Below are 20,888 nucleotides of genomic sequence, written 5' to 3'. Positions count from 1 at the left end.
CGATTGAATGGGGTTTCAGGAATCATAAAAAAATTATGCCCCTAACTGCTTTCATTGAGTCCCAGCGTGCATATCCTCTTAATAAAATCAGCGTGTAGGTTGTCTCCCTGAGGACTTTAGATCTGCTACTGTATATCGCTAAACGCAGCATTCATCAGTGTATTTAAATTAGCTACCAAATGTACCAAATGTATGTACCAAAAATGACATTTTAAGAGCTGTAAACAGTGTTGTAACTTAAATCTGCGTGTACAAAACCGCTTGGAACTCCAGTGGAATTTTGATTTCACAACGAGAATTCTCGGTCTAGCCGTTGATGTGCCGACGGAATAGGCATCAGCACCAACCTCTGATCAAGGTAAACAAAATCTGACTCGGTGTCCGTCATGTTTGAAAGTTTGTAGTGCTGCGAGGGAGAACGTGCACTTGCAGGGGCTGAATGGTCTGAACACAGAAGAGCAAGTGGCTTTGATAAAATTGCCCATTATTTGACATAATACCGGTATTACGATATTGTCTCAACTACATATCGTTTTCAAAAATATATCGTAGTCGTAATACCGATATATCGCCCAGCCCTACTCACACACACTTAAAAGGAAAAGATCATGTGTTAATATCCAAGTTCAGTGTGTGTCATGTCTGAATATCACCTTTACCAAATCCAACCCCTAACCTGAACCTTAACCATAAAATTGTAGTTAACAGAGAGAGTTTACCCTTTAAGATATAACATTGTAGCTAACAGAGAGAGTTTACCCTTTAAGATGTAACAGAGAGAGTTTACCCTTTAAGATGTAACATTGTAGTTAACAAAGAGAGTTTACCCTTTTAAGATGTAACAGAGAGAGTTTACCCTTTTAAGATGTAACAGAGAGAGTTTACCCTTTAGTTAACAGAGAGAGTTTACCCTTTTAAGATGTAACAGAGAGAGTTTACCCTTTAAGATGTAACAGAGAGAGTTTACCCTTTAAGATGTAACATTGTAGTTAACAGAGAGAGTTTACCCTTTAAGACGTAACATTGTAGTTAACAGAGAGAGTTTACCCTTTAAAGCAGTGGTCACCAACCTTTTTGAGCCCAAGATCCCTGACCTCGCCCTGAACAAAGGCAAAATCTACCTTGAATCGTCAAAAGAGAATCAAAGCTAAAATACTTCCAAGTTAAGGCCTTTTATTTAGGCAAATGTATCAGGTCAAAAATAGCTTACATCCTCCACCCCCTTATACAGGCGCCAATGAGATAACAACACTTAACATAGTCTTTACTTACATGATTTTGGTTTTGATTTTTTCTAATTGGAGTAAGTGTTTGTGACAAACACGTCATGATAAATTTGATAATGTTTGATCGCTGTTTTGTATGAAGCATCTTTCACGTAATGAATGCGCACTCTAGACAGTGAAAGTAACCTAAGCCTAGGCCTACGATGCACTCCGTGTCTGTAGCTGTCTGTGCACGTCCGCAATCGATTACATTCTTCAAATGGAGAACAAATTCCTTATTGCTAAACTTTCATTTTCATTTTCTGTCAGTTAGCAGTTGATGTAGAAGCAACTAGCATAATTTGACGAGAGAGAGAGAGAGAGAGCCTGCAAAGTGGTTCTGTGCGCGTGTGTGTCTGCATGGGGTTACGTTCGGTTCAAGTCAGAAGTTGGTCTGTCCACGGTCCCGCATTCATGCCGCTCCATTATTAGATTAACGTTATCAGACAGCACTGTAAAAATGTATGCAGGAATTTCTCGCATTATGATGGCTAGAGTTGCTGGTCTTGAATAAATCATGCGCTATACCCGCAATTCGCGCGCTGAAATTTAGGCCCTGTAAACGTTGGCGAACATGTGGGAATTTGGTGACTGTGTTTTTCATTTTCCTGTTATTCTCGGGATCTACTGGGCAAGTCCTAAAGATCTGCTGGTCGATCGCGATCGACGGGTTGGCGACCACTGCTTTAAAGTGTAAGTTCAGTGTAAATTCACCCATAGCCCTGTTGTATAAGCTCACAACATGTAGCAGCCCATCGGAAAAAGAATGAGACAATTTGGGACAACATAGGCCAAGTTATGGACAGGCAGCTTAAAGCAGACCCATGGGGGCATCAAAACTGAAACTGAAAGTAACTCCTCACTGCCCCCATGGGTCTGCTTTAAGCTGCCTGTCCATAACTTGGCCTATGTTGTCCCAAATTGTCTCATTCTTTTTCTGATGGGCTGCATGTGATGAGCTTGAACAATAGGACTATGGGTCAATTTACACTGAACTTACACTTTAAGATGTACAGCTGAGGGGGGGGGGGTCTCATTGTTATTCCTGCTTGTTTGTTTATTTACATGTAGTTTTTTAAATAATATTTATCGAGTCAGTGGCACCTTTTACTGTAAACCTGAAATGAAATTAGGCCTTTTAAAATATTGCCCGTTTTGATTGGCTGGACATTGAGTATCAGCTGATATGATTGGCTGATTGTGTTGTTGTTGTTGTTGTTGTTGTTGTCCCGTGCACTAGATGTTCAATAACGAGCTGTTTGGGCCAGTGGCCGAGGAGAAGGAGGTGAAGGGCATTGGCTCCAAGCTCATGGAGGCGCGCCACAGCAAGAGTGCCGACTCCTACGAGCTCCTCGGGCAGTTCTGCAGCCAGGAGAAGGTCACGCAGATCATGCTACCACTCAAAGAGGTAACACGCACGCACGCACACACACACACACACACACACACACACACACACACACACACAGGTAGGAGGACAGTTCTCGAGCCAGGAGAAGGTCACGCAGATCATGCTACCACTCAAAGAGGTAACACGCACGCACGCACACCCACACACACACTCTCTCACACACACACACACACACACACACACACACACACACACACACACAGGTAGGAGGACAGTTCTGCAGACAGGAGAAGGTCACACAGATCATACTACCACTCAAAGAGGTAACACACTCACACTCACACACACACACACACACACACACACACACACACACACACACACACACGCATGCACGCATGCACACACTCACACACACAGGTAGGAGGACAGTTCTACAGTCAGAAGAGGGTCGTGCAGATCCTACTGCCGCTCAAAGAGGTAACACACATGGTACTTTGTCACCAAGTTCACTGCAGTCAAACAATCCTCCATTCTCTTTTTCTCTCCATCCTCTCACTCCCTTTCTCTCTCTCTCTCTCTCTCTCTCTTACTCTCTCCCTCTTTCCCTCTATCCCCTCTCTCTCTCTCCCTCCATCAGATCTTAGAGAGCACGATGAGTCTGAGAGTGTCCCGGAGGGTCCACATGGTGCTGAGGAGAGTGGTTACCGGGTTACTGCAGAATGATGTCATGACCCCTCAGGCTGTCCTCATGCTGAGTCACGGACTGGTCAACGAGAGTCTCCCCCTCATAACGCAGAAGAACAGGTAAGACACACACACACACACACACACACAACCCGGTGAATGAGAGTCTGCCAATCATCACGCAGAAGAAAAAGTAAGACACACATGCGCACACACACACACACACACACACACACACACACACACACACCCGGTGAATGAGAGTCTGCCACTCATCACACAAGAACAAGTAAAACACACACACACACATATGCATACTTATGAGTACACATACCTTCTCACAACAGCCATAATACATTTAGCACTAATGCTGACATTTCCCCCCCCCCCCCCTGCTAATGTGTCATAGACAGAAGCCCCTCCCACCCCCAGACCCCCGTCTGGCTCCGCCCAGCTGCCTGCTGTTGCCCCCGACGCCCAAGAGAGGTTTCCAGAAGGCCGCGGTCAGCAGCAAGACCAACACACACATCCTGGTGGAGACAGGGCTCAGTGTAAGACCACACACACACACACACACACACACACTTACCAGTCCATTACCATTACTAGTGTGTGTTTGTGTATAGATTCTGCACCTCTATACCAAGTATGAGCTCACAGATGAACTCTTCTGTGTCTTGAGTGAGAGAGCGATGTGTGTGTGTGTATGTATATTTGTTAGTAATTGACTCTGTGTGTGTGTAGCTGCTGCACCTGAGCATGAAAACCTCAAAGGTGAACTCGTCTGTGTCGGACGTCAGGGAGATGCTGGACCCCTTTGTGGAACTGCTGCTGGACTGCCTCGGCTCCAAACACGTCAAGGTGTGTGTGTGGATGGGTGGGTGGGTGTGTGTGGGTGGGTGTGCGGGTGTTTGTGTGGGTGTGTGTGGTGTGTGTTTGTGTATGTTGTCAGACTAGAGAATGCTCATCCACCTCTGTGGTTTTGATGAATTACATATGTTTGCGCGTAATTATGTGTAGTTGTGTACATATAAATTGCTGAGAAATAGAGTTAAAGGAAAATTCCAGTTTTTAGCACTTTAAGGCCCTTTTCTGGTTTGTTTTGGATGAACTAGAGTGGTGGACACCGACATTTTGACGATTGGTCCTGTCTCGACTTTTCTGACTCGTTTTGAATCACCTTTGACTTCTCAGGGTGGCTGGCAATGGGCATACTGTACTAGGCTACTCAAACATGTCCTAAAACAACCCTTAACGTTCGTTTTCAAAACTGCAACTCACCGAGTGGTTAGTGGTGTTCGTTGAATGTCCAAAACAAGTAGCATAGCGAAATACAGTTTCTGTCGTCTTTTATTTGGCATTTTGTAAAATCCCATTGATTTCTGTTGGAAGACTCATTGCACGTTGATATTACTGCGCCACCGTCTATGCTTCAGGCTCACAATTGAGCGGAAGTTTATACGCGGTTGTGAGGTGTCTGAAAAAATAGTTCTACAATAGCAAATAAGACGACTGGAAATCATACATTGCGCCGATATATTTGATTTTAATAATCAACGAACACCACTAACCACTCGGTGAGTTGCAGTTTTGAAAACAAACCAATATATCATTTATTATAATTTATGTATCATCATTAGTGTGTGTGTGTAATATAGTATTAGTGTGTGTTATTACAAGCAGAGTGAGCAGGACGGTCTGTGTGCGCAGGTGTGTGTTTATGGTGTGTATATTATTGTGTGGTGTCTGTCGCCCCCTGCAGGTGATCACGGAGGCGCTGCAGGCGTTTATCTGGGTGCTGAAGTTCCCGCTGCCGGCAGTGGAGGAGGGGGTGGAGCCTCTGACCCGTCAGCTCTTCCTGCTGCTCAAGGACTACGCCAGCGCTGGGGCCGCCCGGGGAGAGAACTTCACCCTGGTGCAGAACTGCTTCAAAGGTACGCACGACGACGCGACGCGACGCGACGCGACGCGACGCGACGCGACGCGACGCGACGCACGCGACGCACGCGCAAGGGAGCCACGCCAGAGTGCATACAGAACTGCACGGGAAAACTACAGAGGCCTACTGCAGAACACACACAGAACACAGACACTTGCCACAGAACCCACACACACACAGACTTGCCACAGATACGGGTCTCAGAACCAGATATCCTTTCATTAACACCCTTGAGCCTTCTGAAATCTATTGCATTATGTTCTTTCTTATTGTTTTATTTGTCTTTGTGTCTCGCACACACACATACACACGGACACACACACATATACTCCTCGTCCACCAAATGTCCCTCCATCATTAGATAAGTGAGCTGTAACCATATCCAACCAGTTGTAACCATATCAGTGTAGAAGCAGACACCACACCAGCTGGTGACATTCTGTTTGTGTTATCCATCTCCAGAGGTCATTCTGACCTTCAGTCACGACACTACCGCGAATCTTATCAGCATTCGTGTTTTCAGAGGAAGCTAAACCGTACCAAGTGGAAGAGTTTGTGAAATACAGTCGTATTAGTGTTGTACAGTTGCATGTAGTGGGTCAAAGGTCATGTAGTGGGTCAAAGGTCAGTGATTCTGGTGTGTACTGACCCCAGACTAGCTCTGACCAGCCTCTCTCCTCTCTCGGCAGGCCATCACCATCCTGGTGAAAAGTGTCACTAAGCATGAGATAACCGACACGCAGCTGCAAGTGCTGCTGGGATACGCAGAGGAGGACATCTACGACCACACACGCCAGGCCACGGCGTTCGGCCTGCTGAAGGTGAGAGGGGTCGCAGGAGTTTGTGTCGTGGGGTTGTGATTGTGTGTGTGTGTGTGTGTGTGTGTGTGTGTGTGTGTGTGTGTGTGTGTGTGTGTGGGGGCCTGTGTGTCTCTGATTGTGTGTGTGTGTGTGCGTGGGTGCGCTCAAAGTGCTTTCTGTTCATCAAATGAAAGATGAGAAGTGGCATTTGCCTCCATCTCTACGTGAAAGTGAATCTCGTGAGTGCATCCTACTTAAGCGCGTGTCATTTCCTGCAGGCCATCTTGTCCAGGAAGTTGGTGGTGCCAGAGATGGAGGAAGTGATGAAGAAGGTGGCCAAGCTGGCCATCACAGGAGCCAGCGACCAGGTCCGAGTCCCCTGCAGACAGGTAGATCTGGAGCACCTGGGGCCACCGCACACCTGCATGCAGTCAGCAGCGCTTGCTGCACACACTCGCACTCGCACTCGCACTCGCACACACACACACACACACACACACACACACACACACACACACACACACACACACACACACACACACACACACACACACCTGCATGCAGTCAGCAGCGCTTGCTGCACACACACACAATCACACTCGCACACTCACACTCACACTCACACACACACACACCTACCTGCATGCAGTCAGCAGTGCTTGCTGCACACACACACACACACACACACACACACACACACACACACAGGTATGTCTGTCGACACGGTCAGTTAAAGGAACACACCAGTTTTAGGAGAAATAAGCTAGTTAGTTTGCGGTCTACCACAGTTAGATATGAGGACACATACCCTGCTCCTCGCTGTGCGTGCCTATAACTTGCTTCTAGCTATAGGCTAGCTAAAGGCTAACTGGTCTAACCCTCTTCCACTGAATTATGCTGAGCTAGGCTAGCAGTGTCAGACTGTTATTGCATGCACAGCAAAGAGAAGTGTATGTGCCATCTTATCTATCTCCGGGCTAGACTGCAAAATAAGCTAATTTTCCAAAACAGTTGGCGTGTTCCTTTAAGGTCACGTCCCCTCATTCAGTACTTTTGCCTTTAATGAACATTATGTGCTATATTTATTCAATATTTTGTCTATATACATTCAATTGTACATTTTTATATGGTATATTAAATTACACATATTCTAACATTTAACTAATGTTAAAATACATGTTTATTGTGTATCACACATTTATTCAGACCGACAAAAAAGTGTTACAGTTTGGTGTGTGTGTCATCGACCAGATTTAAATGTGTCTGTGTGTTCTCATTCAGATTTACCTGAAGTACCTCATGGACTATCCTTTGGGGAAGAAACTCAGGAAGCACCTAGACTTTGTCGTCGCTCAGCTCAGGTGGGTGCCATGCTTGCTGTTAAAGGAGAATTGCGGTGATTTTTCACATAGATCTATGTTTGTCACCGACTACTGTCGGTACGAAAAAGAATCTTTTCTAGCTAGCTCGAGTTGCTGCAGCCAGCATCTAGAGTTGCCGGGCAGCCACAGTGCTGTACTAGATAGATAGATAGATAGATAGATAGATAGATACTTTATTGATCCCCAAGGGGAAATTCACTCTGGGGGCATGAACAAGGGGGCTCATGAACATGCCCCCAAAATGTATCACTGTAGCTGCCTGGCAACTGTTTGGGAAATTAGCTTATTAGCTTGTTAGCATATAGTTTAAACGGAGCTATAAGCTAACTGGTCTAACCCACTTCCAGTGAATTATGCTAAGCTACACTAACCGTGTAAGACTGGGTTATTGGGTTACTGGGTTATCTAACTCTGGGGTAGAAGGCAAAATGGCAAATCAGAATCAGCTCTATTGACCAGATGTGCGTAAACAAACAAGGAATTTGACTCCGGTTAATCTTTGCTTTCAAAGTACAACACACACTTAACATATAAAGAATAAAAACAGAAAGGTCAGTAAGAAATGTAAAAAATACTGTACTAAATATAAAAAACGTAACATTATAAAGTAACATTATAAGAGTAGTAAGATTAAGTGTATGTGCAGGATGAATAGTATGAAGGGCAGTAGAATATGGCTATGTATAAGCATAATTACAGTATGTACATTTTATACACAAGTTGGCTTGTTCCGTTAAGCTCCACTTATTAACGCTTAAATCAAATTTGTATTCTGTGTTATGTAACCATCTGAAATTTACAATGGTATTAGACTGAACTGCACTGAACTGTATGTGAACTTGCAAAACTGAGATTAACTGAATTATTATATGAGTTCAGATGCAAACCCTCTAAATAACACCTCTGTCAAAAATGAGATAACGATGGGGAGTGAATGCTCTCCACACATAATATACGTTAACCAATTAATTTAGCTTCAAAACCTGCTAAATGCCACTCTTCCTGGTCTGAAATATCGATTTGTAGGCAAAAACCTATAGGAGCCTGGTAGAAAATGCTCAATAAAAAGAAAAGTTGTCAGATGGATTTAGTGTTTTGCACCTGAACTCCTCATATTTTGATATGTACTATATGTTATTTCATCATGCTGTGCTTCTCTTCTAATCCTGTTGGCAGCTATGAGTACGACACGGGCAGGCAGTCTGCACTGGAGATGATGGCTTACATATTCCAGAGCTTCCCACAGGTATTTACCCACAATGCATCCCCTCTACGTCTGAGTGAAATCTGATATTTACCCACAATGCATCCCCTGTACCCCCGAGTGAAATCTGAGTATGAATGACTGGCCCTTTAAATTTCCCACACGTAAATCTTATGTTTGAAATGGTAAAAAGATAGATTCATCAGTAAAAAAATCGAAATACTGTATATTATATACTAAACAATATTATAAAGCTACTGTCACCAGAATAGATCTTCAGAAGGCCCTCCACCTGGATGGTTCCTCCTTAGAACCTTTTTCCCCTGTGTGTGTGTTTGTGTGTGTGTGTTTGTGCGTGCGTGCGTGTGTGTGTGTTCTATACAGAACCTGCTGCTGGAGCACTGTGGTCTGTTCTTCGTCCCGTTGTCCCTGGCGGTGGTGAACGATGACTCTGCGCGCTGCAAGAAGATGACTGCTCTGGCCATCAAGTCCCTCCTCAGCCAGCTGGACCCTGAGCACCAGAACAACATGTTCACCCTGGTCAACACCTGGATGACCGGAGACAAGGTGTGTGTGTGTGTGTGTGTGTGTGAGAGAGAGAGAGAGAGAGAGCACCAGAACAACATGTTCACCCTGGTCAACACCTGGATGACCGGAGACAAGGGGTGGGTGTGTGTGTGTGTGTGTGAGAGAGAGAGAGCACCAGGACAACATGTTCACCCTGGTCAACACTTGGATGACTGGAGACAAGGTGTGTGTGTGTGTGTGTGTGTGTGTGTGTGTGTGTGTGTGTGTGTGTGTGTGTGTGTGTGTGTGTGTGCATGCTCTGTGCACCAGAACAACCTGTTCACCCTGGTCAATGCATGGATGACTGGAGACAAGGTGTGTGTGTGTGTGTGGAACTTTGAAAATGAATGTGCTTTTCTGCTTGCTTGCGTGTGTGTGTGCAGATGTCACTGAGGCGTTTGGGCGTGCAGGTGTGCGGTCTGTTTGTTGAGGTTGAGGGAGAGCGTTTCACCAAAAGGATGGAAGTCCTACTGCCCCTTATTGAGAAAGACATCCACACAGACAACTATGAAGACGTGAGTTGAAGCACTGCTCATACACCCTACTTCCTCTTATTTAGCACTGCACATACACCCTACTTCCTCTTATTTAGACCACATACACCCTACTTCCTCTTATTTAGCACTGCACATACACCCTACTTCCTCTTATTTAGACCACATACACCCTACTTCCTCTTATTTAGCACTGCACATACACCCTACTTCCTCTTATTTAGCACTGCACATACACCCTACTTCCTCTTATTTAGACCACATACACCCTACTTCCTCTTATTTAGACCACATACACCCTACTTCCTCTTATTTAGACCACACACACCCTACTTCCTCTTATTTAGACTACATGGAAATCTTTGGAGGTACCCATTAAAGCGCTCTCATTCTCCTCTCTCTCATTCTCCCTCTCCCTCTCTCTCTGAATAGATTGAAGAGGAGCAGGATGAAAAGGCTGCTGACAGGCTGCTGTTCTGCCACCTCACCCTAATCACCAAACTCATCAAAGACTGCGGATTCCTACAGCTCACCAAGCCCAGGGATACACTCACCAGCATCTGGGGTGAGCAAATCACACACACACACACACACACACACACACACACACACACACACACATACAGTTCACCAACACAGTTCACTAACACAGGAATACACTCACCTGTGTGTGTTTGTGCCAACTTAACCTCTGACCTGTGTATGGTATGGTGTGTTTGTGCCAGCTTGACCTGTGTATGGTATGGTGTGTTTGTGCCAGCCTGACCTGTGTATGGTATGGTGTGTTTGTGCCAGCCTGACCTCTGACCTGTGTGTGGTACGGTGTGTTTGTGCCAGCCTGACCTCTGACCTGTGTGTGGTACGGCGTGTTTGTGCCAGCTTGACCTCTGACCTGTGTGTGGTATGGCGTGTTTGTGCCAGCTTGACCTCTGACCTGTGTGTGGTATGGCGTGTTTGTGCCCCTCAGCTCACGTGGACGCCCACCTGCGGCATCCGCACTCGTGGGTGTGGCTGACGGCGGCGCAGCTGTTTGGTCAGCTGTTTGCAGCCCACAGGCCCGAGCAGCTGCTGGAGCTCTGGGGGGAGAGTAGCACCAGCAGCACCAGCAGCAGCCCGGCTACACCTGTGGCCACCGCACATCTCTACAACAACCTGGACAAGAAGGTAGGGGGACGTGTGTGTGTGTATGTGTGTGTGTGTGTGTGTGGGCGCTGCCACCGCACACCTCAACAACAACCTGGACAAGTTTGTGTGTGTGTAAAAACCCTGTTGTGTGTGTCTACAGATGAGGAAGCTGGTCATGTGTGTGTGTGTGTGTGTGTCAAAAGATGAGGGAGCTGGTCCTGTGTGTGTGTGGGTGTGTGTGTGTGTAAACCAAGTTGTGTGTCTCTACAGATGTGGGAGCTGGTCCTGTGTGTGTGTGTGTGTGTGTGTGTGTGTGTGTCTAAAGATGAGGGAGCTGGTCGTGTGTGTGTGTGTGTAAACCAAGTTGTGTGTCTCTACAGATGAGAGAGCTGGTCCTGTCCTTCTGCCATCAGCTGCAGTCGAAGTTCCTGGACCCAACCGCAGGCGACCAGGTAAACAGGAGCAGCACTTCCCTTATGTAATTTCCTGTGAGGTCACTTCCACTTCATTGACACAATGCTATTAACAGTGACATCCCCTAACTGTCTTCTCTTCCACACACAGGTGGTGAAGAACCTGCTCTTTGTTGCCAAGGTGATTTACCTGATCTCACCCGAGTCTCATGTCACGGAAACCAACAAGGCTGGTGAGAATGGAGTGACACAGATGGAAGAAGGAAAAAGAGAGGAGGAAGAGGAGATGAAAGGAGAGGAGGAAGAAGAGGAAGGGGAGAAGGCAGAGGAGGAAGAGAAAGGAGAGGAGGAGAAGGCAGAGGAGGAAGAGGAGGGAGAACAAGAGGAGGAGGAGGAGGAGGAGGAGGATGTTGATGATGATCGCCCTCCTTCCTTACTGTGGGTGATGAAGAAGCTGTGTGTGTTGGCCAAGAGAGAGGCAGCATACACACCCAAGGTTCCTCTCAAGGTGAGGTCCCCACACACACACACACCACACACGCACAGCGTACACACCCAAGGTTCCTCTCAAGGTGAGGTCCCCACACACACACACACACACACGCACACACACACACAGCGTACACACCCAAGGTTCCTCTCAAGGTGAGGTCCTCACACACACGCAAACACGCACACACGCACACACACGCACAGCGTACACACCCAAAGGTTCCTCCCAAAGTGAGGTCCTCACACACACACACGCACATACCCACGCACACACACACACACACACACACACACACACACACACGCACCCACCCACGCACACATGCGCACACGAAACACTATATACTAAACATGCAGGCCATAGACATGCCATGACCCGAAATCATATGGAGGGCTACTCATTTGAAACAGACAGACCCTCACCCCTTTTTTGTGAGGATAGTCCTCCTAAATAATAGGCCTATGTAATTTTTACTTTTAAATTATCAATATTCTGTAGGCCTATAAGTCTTTATATTAAGATTTCATCTGATTCTTCAATACTTTAATATCAATATGCAACACTACCAACATATTTGTTCAGTTTATTCATTTTAAAGTTTGCATGGGGAATCTAATCTTATTTTTTTTAACAAAAAAACAATATGTTTGTGCAATTAATAATTTGGGTTACAATGTGTACCCAATTTATACCCACCCACCATTATGAATTCAGGGGTTGTTTAAGTTCTGATTTCGGTGGACAATTCGGTTTTAACATTTCAATAGTAAATCACCCACACCACCCTAACATATGAAGTCTCCTTTTAAAGTTATTGCACACCTGAAATCTCTCCATGATCTGACAAAAAAGGTAATGTACAATCCTGCTCAGTCAAGCATGCCACAACATTTTCAGCTTATTATACGGCAGTAGCTCACGGAGGAGAAAAGGCCTGTGAGCTAAAGCAATTGTTTTTCAGTCCTTGAACAATCATGCAAGAACCGTATTTGACGAACATAGAATGGCCACAGAACTTTTGCAAAGATACGCTTCCATTGGCTACACCAGACGAGCAAGTTTTTTCCCCTTTACTGTGTATGCGTGCGAGCAGCATGTATTCGCTCCGCTTCCGTTGTTGTTTAAAGATTGAATAGGGAAACGGATTGGAGCCAAAGGCTAAAATTTAACGCAGCTACAATTTGTAAGGTATCACCTATATAAATTTAATGTTACAGATGTATGGCTACATACAATCTTAAAATGGTTCTAGTCTAGACTTAAATATATATTGAAAACTTCACAATGGAGCGTGTTTTTAGAGCGTGATCTGACTGATGGCTATTTTTAGAAGGTGCGCTGGGGGCGCCTTATAGCCGCTCCGCGGGCACCGTGTTGGAGACCACTGCCATAGACAGACACAGATACAGACACACACAGCTAACAGTCTTTTTCTTGTGGTCGTCAGAGGACGTGTGTGTTTAAGTTTCTGGGCGCCGTGGCAGTGGACCTGGGGAAAGATCGCCTTGACCCGTACCTGACCACCATCATCAGACCACTGCACAGAGAACTGGACAGCACCTATGCAGACCAGGGTAAGACCACGCACTACGCACTACATACTACACACACACACACACTACACGCATACACACACACACACACACACACACACACTACATGCACTACACACACACACACACACACACACACACACACACACACACACACACACACTACATACCACACACACACACACTGCACGCGCACACACACACACAGGGATGGTCCAAAATACATGTGTATTTTAGAATAAAATATCAAATGCCCTAATTGTGAGTGCATCAAAATACAGCACATGCAGTAAATGCAGTAGCCAGGCCATGTATCAAAATAAAACAACATTTTGAAAATACTAGAAATACTCTTTAATCATATATCACTTTGCAAACCTTCCATATCTGTCTGTCTATCTATTCCTTCATCACTACACTGACTCAGTTGATTAAGTGGACAGTGTTTACGAGCAACAGCTATTCTCTGCCTATAGACATGCCATAAACCTGCACACAGTCAACTGATCAACTATGCTGACCTGCCTGTCACATCTCATATCCTAAATACTCTATCAGAGATGCACTCAAAAAGTCACAACTAGGGGTGGGCGAGATATATCGTCTGCGATAATATCGTGATTGTTGTTTTAACGATGTGCAATTTGACATTATCGAGTTTTTAAATTACTTATGGGGAAAAAACACTCAATCACCCATTGAAGACTCATACATTCTCAGGAGGTGTATGCGGGAGAAGCTGGCTGCAGCAGAGCAAGTGTCACGTGATCACTAGTGGGTCACAATGTTGTCCCACGCATGCCTAATGTTTATTTTGTGCAGCGAGGGTAGCCTACTTGGGATTTTATGCGGCTACTTTTGTCAAGTATCTGTTCAAGTAGCATTGATGAGGCAGTCAAGTTTTTTCCTACATGGTATTATATGGAGAGAAAACATTAGCCTTTGAGTATTTTAATAGTCAGTTGTAAACAAAGAACTATTCTCAAGTAACTCTTGTAAATGGACTGAAGTTCGCTCTCTACGTTTACGGATTATGCTAACCGTTAGCATCTCTATGGGATTTCTCATATACATTAGCCATAAGCTAACGCATTCGTTTATATTCTGTAACTTGGAATGCTAGCCTACATGAGTGCTCTTAAACAAAACATAGAAGGAAATAACTGATATGTACTCTGTTGGTCTGCTTAGTTTTACAGTGAATCCTATGTAAAGGTTTGAAAAGGACTTCAGCTTCAGACTTTCTCTTGGGAAACTGTTAGGCCTATTCATCTTCTCTAATGTAGTTGGCTAGACCATGTCATTGCCACACACCCAAGTGGGGGCAGAATTGGAAATGTGTCATAGAGTGACAATGCATTGGTTGATTTGGTTAAAAAGTCACAGGTTAGGTTACTGGTTATTATTGTAATGATGCTATTCATAAATAATGAGCTGTAAAGTAACTCAGACTTTAACAAAAACATTTTTTTTTAAAGGATATCGACTAATTATCGTTATCGTCAAAATCACAAAAAATATCGAGCTATTATTTTTTGTCCATATCGCCCACCCCTAGTCACAACTGAACTTGTCAAGTGCTACAAGGTGAAGACAAGTCTCTGACATTGTCAGTGCATGCCCAGATTGCTTGGTGCACTGTGTAATGCTGTTGATCAGAAGGATCATGCCCCTTTTAGTTGTTTTGTAACTAACTGGGTACCGTGTAAGCGCTAAATGGTGTTCTATTGATGCCAAGGGGCGATACATGGGGCAACCACATAACCGGATCCATGTCTTCCCATTGGATGATTAAAGTTATCAAGAAACTGAAAATTAAAGTTCTCAAGAAAACTTGTGGTTGGTGTGAGAGGGAGTGTACTGTGTGTGAGCAACCTACACATTAGTCATCTTGCACTGGGTCATCTTCCTGAATCTCAATATTCTGATCACAAGGCTGGGCAATTATATCAGCACCAGTCAGAGGCTACATTCAAGGTTTTACACTATGAAAATATTTGACAGTATTTTTAAACTACAAAAATACACACCTATAAAATATTTGAAACAAAATTCGAAGCCTTTTTCTTCAAGCCAACAAAATACAAATGACAAAATACTACTTTAAATACATGCATCATAAATACTGTCCATAGCTGCACATACACTTACACACACGTTCACACACACACACACACACACATACCTGCACCCACACACACACACATACCTACACACACGTAAACACAAATCTGCACACACACTGCATCTACATCAAGAAGAGTACACACACACTAATCTGAAAACCATTAAGTTGGGTCCTAACAGACGAGTCCTATGTGTACAAGCATTGCGTCACAAGGGTACTAGCTGGAGGCAGAATGCATTCTAAGTCAGAATGCTGCATGCAATGCATGCTTCCGTGGGGTTCTAACGGCTGCTGCCGGTGTGTGTGTTCTGCCTGCAGACCCGACGCTGAAGAACCTGGCCCAGGAGCTGATCGAGCTGCTGAAGAAGCTGGTGGGCCTGCAGCGCTTCTCTCTGGCCTTCGCCACCGTCCAGAAAGAGGCCAGCAAGAGGAGAGCGTCACGCAAGAGGCACAGGGCCATGCAGGTATTAACACACACACACACACACACACACACACACACACACACACACACAAGGTACAGGGCCATGCAGGTATTACTACACACACACAAGGTACAGGGCCATGCAAGTCTTACCACACACACACACACACACACACACACAACGTACAGGGCCATGCAGGTATTACCACACACACACACACAAAAACGTACAGGGACATGCAGGTGGGAATGTTTTAACAGGTTACAACACGTCTATTAGTGCATACAAGAGCCATGCAGGTAAGAAAGTTTATAATACGTCAATAAAAGCTTACAACACGTCAACTATACACACAACGCACAGGGCCATGCAGGTGAGAATGGTTATAACACGTCAACTATACACACAACACACAGGATCATGCAGGTAAGAATGGTTACAACACGTCAACTATACACACTAGGGCTTTGACTCCGAACTTTGTTATTCGAATATAATTCGATAATTTTAAAAATTAAAGATAATCGAACGAATTTTAGGGATCTCTTAATATTCAAACCTGTAGCCTATGGAAATATTTTTTTGTAAATGTATTTGCTTGTAAAAGTTGTTTTAAATTCAGATTCTGAGGTTTTTTTCACGCCTGGTGAAGTAGAATCGTACGGAGCCCCTAAGGGACATGAGCAAAAAAAAATCTAAGTTTAGTTTCATGTGCTCACCTGAAACTTTCATGTGCTCACGTGCTTCAAGTTAGCATCCTGGTTCAAGCTTAGTGAGCTCCCACATAGACATAATAGACACTTTTATTTTAAACGTAACCTTCCTCTGATTTTAATCGCCTCAGTTATCAATCAAAGCAAACAGGGAAAAGAAATAGCAACACAATTATGAAAAACACTCAAATAAATAAATGTGCACATAAGTCTGAATGAAAAGCAGCACTGGTTGAAGCCTGGAAATATTGTAAACAAAGTAGCATATTTAGCTAGTTTATCATAGTCTACTGGTTAGACTGTTCAGTTTCCCCACGTGTGTTTAAGTTTCAAATGAATACTTTTTCTCCTTGGGGACAGGCCCGTTTGAGTCTTGGAAAAAAAAAATTCCATTTGCATCGGGATTGAGATGATTAGAACTTAGCAGTCAATTTGAATGCAACAGTTTTGAACAAATTCGTGCAGCGTGCTAATGATGCTAACCGGATTTAATAGCAATTTAGCTAGTCGTCTTGCATGATTGTGAATGTTTGGATTACATGTGCATGCTGAGGAGGGATGAGAGAGAGAGAGAGAGAGAGAGAGAGAGAGAGAGAGATGCACATACTACAATGCAAGATATATTTAGCCTATTTATTTATGGACAACCTAAGGCGGGAGGTGTGTGTTGCTTTTAATTATCGAATGTTCTATCGAACGTGTTTTTTATTGATATCGATTACATGTCTGTTGCGATACATATCGCTACCGTTTTATCGCCCATATGCTCAATAATAACAATTTTAACACACGCATAAATAGTCAGCCTTTTGTGCCGTAGTCTATTGACATTGACTGATACACTGCCCTCTGGTGGACAGAACATATAGAACTTAAGTTTGATACCAATATTGATCTTACTGAAGACATTTAAAGCAACACCAAAGAACTTTTCCTCTGTCGCACGCACACTATTTGTTCATCCAGCAACGGCTTTGCAAATAATAATGTCCATAGACAAGGTAGAATATGTTGCATGATTTTATGAAAGAACGATGTATTGCGACATCATGCAAGTCAAATTTGTAGTTTCTTATGTCTCATTCCATCAAACTACAAACCCGCTACCCGATCTGGCAAACTTACATAGTGCGGTTATAGCCGATAGAGGGCCGCGAAGTGAATGCAGAAGTGCCGTTCACCCTGTTACGAGTTGATGAACCATGGAAACAATTTTGGAAACATTATTTTAAGGTACAAAAAACTCTTTGGTGTTGCTTTAATGGTCAAAATATTATTAATACATATTCTAATATATTACAATTTTAATATTAATAAACAAACGAACTTCGAATATGATTTTTGGGCAAAGGTCAAAGCCCTAATACACACAACACACAGGGACATGCAGGTAAGACTGGTTATAACATCTCTGTTACTACACATAAGAGGTTCAGGGCTATGTAGGTCAGACTGGTTATATCACGTTTATTACTACTCAATAGGGGTGTGACTTTCGAAACACTGCTTCGAAACGTGGTTCAAAACAGCCATGTCATGTGACCACTGCTTCGAAACATCGTTCAAAATCCCCAGGTCATGTGACCAAAGCTAAGTGAACCTATGGTGCATTTCACCCATTTCACCGGTGTCGGCGGCAGGTGTGCCCGTGCGTTCAATTAACTATGTAGACTTTTCTTAAGCAATAACCATGATGGTTTTTTTGCACGGTAGCCCAGGATGCTCAAATGTGGTTCGATCCTCGTTTGATTTCTAAGGAATTGTTTCAGATCATATCTGTTTATATGTTTTCTTACTTCATCATTAACCGCACAGTTTCAACCAAACTCTCAGAATGGTTAAAAAGCAAACACATTGCGACATCGAGAGTTTTCATAAGAAGAAAGTGATTTAGAGAACTCTAGCGGTAACAATAACATTCTTTTTATTGTCACTTCATGTGGTCTCCCATCCAGTAATTGACCAAGGGCATCAATGCTTAGCTTTTGACCAAGATTATGAACACAGGTAACACAGCGAGCCACAAACTTTAAAGACTACATATCCGATACGAAGCATTTGACAGATTTGTTTCACCCTAAACAGCTCTGAAGTGTCGGAATTGTTTCGAAGCTTCGGAACAATTCGGCACAATTGCTTCAAAAGTTTCAGTGTTTCATAAAGCCTCGCTTTGCCCATCCCTACTACTCACAAGAGCGACGCAGGTGAGAATAGTTATAACACGTTTATTACTACTCACAAGAGCCACGCAGGTGAGAATGGTTATAGCACCTCTAGGCTACATCACGTCTGTTACATCATAGGGTTGCAACTAACGATTATTTTCATAGTCAATTAATCTGTGTCGATTCTTTTCTCAATAAATCGATAATACCGTCATAGCAGTAAAGCAGAAATTATAAACATTTATATAACGAGCTGTGCAGGGGAGCGCACCTGTAATATCCCAAGGCATACGAGTTAGATACTTGATTGTTGTATGAACATGTCGGAGTGGTTTAGAACAGGTGGAGGCAGTAAGATTAGGTGTGCTGTGGAATTTTAAAGAACCCAGTGTGTTTTTGTACAGGCTTATGGAATAGGCTAGAGGAGTATTTGCTTTAAATACATCAAAGACACAGGTTGTTCAATAAAAATATTTTTTAAGTAACTATGGAAGAGAGAAAAAAAAGTTTTGTACGTGTGTTGAAACTGTAGAAATTATTTGTAACTGTAAAAATGATCTGTACAAGTAATTGTCAATATCACAAATATGCGCTTCACCTACAAATCTATTCTACGGGTACGGATCGGTTTTACAGCTACAAATCATATTACAGATAAAAATATTTTACCATTACAAATATATTTTACAATTACAAATCAATATTCTACATACGAAAAGTTGTCCTACAGTTACAAATCTTTTCTGCAGGTGCACAGACTTTTGCACCACCTTAGTATCCTTAGTAGAAGTGTCTCATATGTATTGTGTATGTGTGTATCAGGATTTGTAACTGTAAAAATGATTTGTGATTTAACAAAAAATAACACAAACAATTTTAAGTATTACTCATATGTCCTTCACTTACAAATATATTTTAAGGGAACTTAGATTCCTGATTGGCTAGCCAAACCTGAGCATCGCCATTGGCTATTCAACAGGAAGTGCCAGAACAGTCTCAAATACTTGTGCAGCGGCAGAGATTCGTAATGGCAGAATAGCTTTGTAATTCAAAGACAAGCAACTGTGGAAGGTTTAGTACCTGTGGAATATATTTGTAAGTGAAGGACATATCAGTAATACTTAAAATTGTTTGTTATTTTTTTGTGAAATCACAAATTAGTTTTACAGTTACAAATCTTGATGCACACACACACAATACATATGAGACTTGGTGGTGCAAAAGTCTGTGCACTTGCAGAAAAGATTTGTAACTGTAGGACAACTTTTTGTGCGCAGAATATTGATTTGTAATTGTAGAATATGTTTGTAATGGTAAAATATGTTTAACTGTAGGATGATTTGTAGCTGTAAAACTAATCCGTACCTGTAGAATAGATTTGTAAGTGTAGGGCATATTTGTAATTTTGACAATTACTTGTACAGATCATTTTTACAGTTACAAATAATTTCTACAGTTTCAAAACGTGATACACACGTACAAAACTTTCAAGTCTAATATTCTTCCATAAGTAACCATAATCAGTAAGCATACTGTATGTAGGTGTGCCTTGGCATTTTGGTTTGAGCTTTAGTGTGCCTTCAAAAAGGGTTAGAAACACTCGCCTGAGTGCTATGTCCGCAATGGAATGTGTTCACACCTGAATATCAGCATTTCTGCCACTAATGTCACAGGCAGCTTCGCCTGAGACTAGTGCCCTCACAGAGGAGACGTTCTCATGAGCCTCACCTGAGCCTCACAGAGGAGGTGTTCTCATGAACCTCACCTGAGACCAGTGCCCTCACAGAGGAGACGTTCTCATGAGCCTCACTTGAGACCAGTGCCCTCACAGAGGAGACGTTCTCATGAGCCTCACCTGAGCCGCACAGAGGAGACGTTCTCATGAGCCTCACCTGAGACTAGTGCCCTCACAAAGGAGATGTTCTCATGAGCCTCACAGAGGAGACGTTCTCATGAGCCTCACCTGAGACTAGTGCCCTCACAGAGGAGACGTTCTCATGAGCCACACCAGAGCCTCACAGAGGAGACGTTCTCATGAGCCTTATTCAGATTGGATTGGTCATAAGTGGCAAAAAAGAAGCTTATATTACTGTAGCTGTGTGTGTGTGTGTTTTTATTTCAAAAATAACATTAGGTGTGTATGGTACCTCTCTTGGCCAGCGTGTTTAGTGTGTGTGTGTCTGT

At 43.5% G+C, this 20,888-nt stretch overlaps 1 protein-coding gene across 1 annotated transcript in view; it reads left to right on the top strand.

The window, feature by feature from the left end:
- The window catches only part of utp20 (UTP20 small subunit processome component), a 55,794-nt gene that overhangs the window by 33,998 nt on the left and 908 nt on the right, over positions 1–20,888 (top strand). Inside the window, exons 45-61 of the mRNA XM_048268243.1 lie at positions 2,506–2,673; positions 3,257–3,423; positions 3,713–3,854; positions 4,048–4,164; positions 5,066–5,234; positions 5,930–6,063; positions 6,321–6,431; positions 7,324–7,403; positions 8,601–8,670; positions 9,013–9,195; positions 9,579–9,710; positions 10,122–10,254; positions 10,657–10,853; positions 11,195–11,266; positions 11,379–11,735; positions 13,168–13,294; positions 15,720–15,865. Coding sequence (XP_048124200.1) covers positions 2,506–2,673; positions 3,257–3,423; positions 3,713–3,854; positions 4,048–4,164; positions 5,066–5,234; positions 5,930–6,063; positions 6,321–6,431; positions 7,324–7,403; positions 8,601–8,670; positions 9,013–9,195; positions 9,579–9,710; positions 10,122–10,254; positions 10,657–10,853; positions 11,195–11,266; positions 11,379–11,735; positions 13,168–13,294; positions 15,720–15,865 — 2,505 coding nt within the window. The remainder of the gene's footprint in view (positions 1–2,505; positions 2,674–3,256; positions 3,424–3,712; positions 3,855–4,047; positions 4,165–5,065; positions 5,235–5,929; positions 6,064–6,320; positions 6,432–7,323; positions 7,404–8,600; positions 8,671–9,012; positions 9,196–9,578; positions 9,711–10,121; positions 10,255–10,656; positions 10,854–11,194; positions 11,267–11,378; positions 11,736–13,167; positions 13,295–15,719; positions 15,866–20,888) is intronic.

The sequence above is a fragment of the Alosa alosa genome, chromosome 17, assembly GCF_017589495.1.
Source record: "Alosa alosa isolate M-15738 ecotype Scorff River chromosome 17, AALO_Geno_1.1, whole genome shotgun sequence".
NCBI lineage: Eukaryota > Metazoa > Chordata > Actinopteri > Clupeiformes > Clupeidae > Alosa > Alosa alosa.
This window is presented reverse-complemented; position numbering and strand designations above follow the sequence as displayed.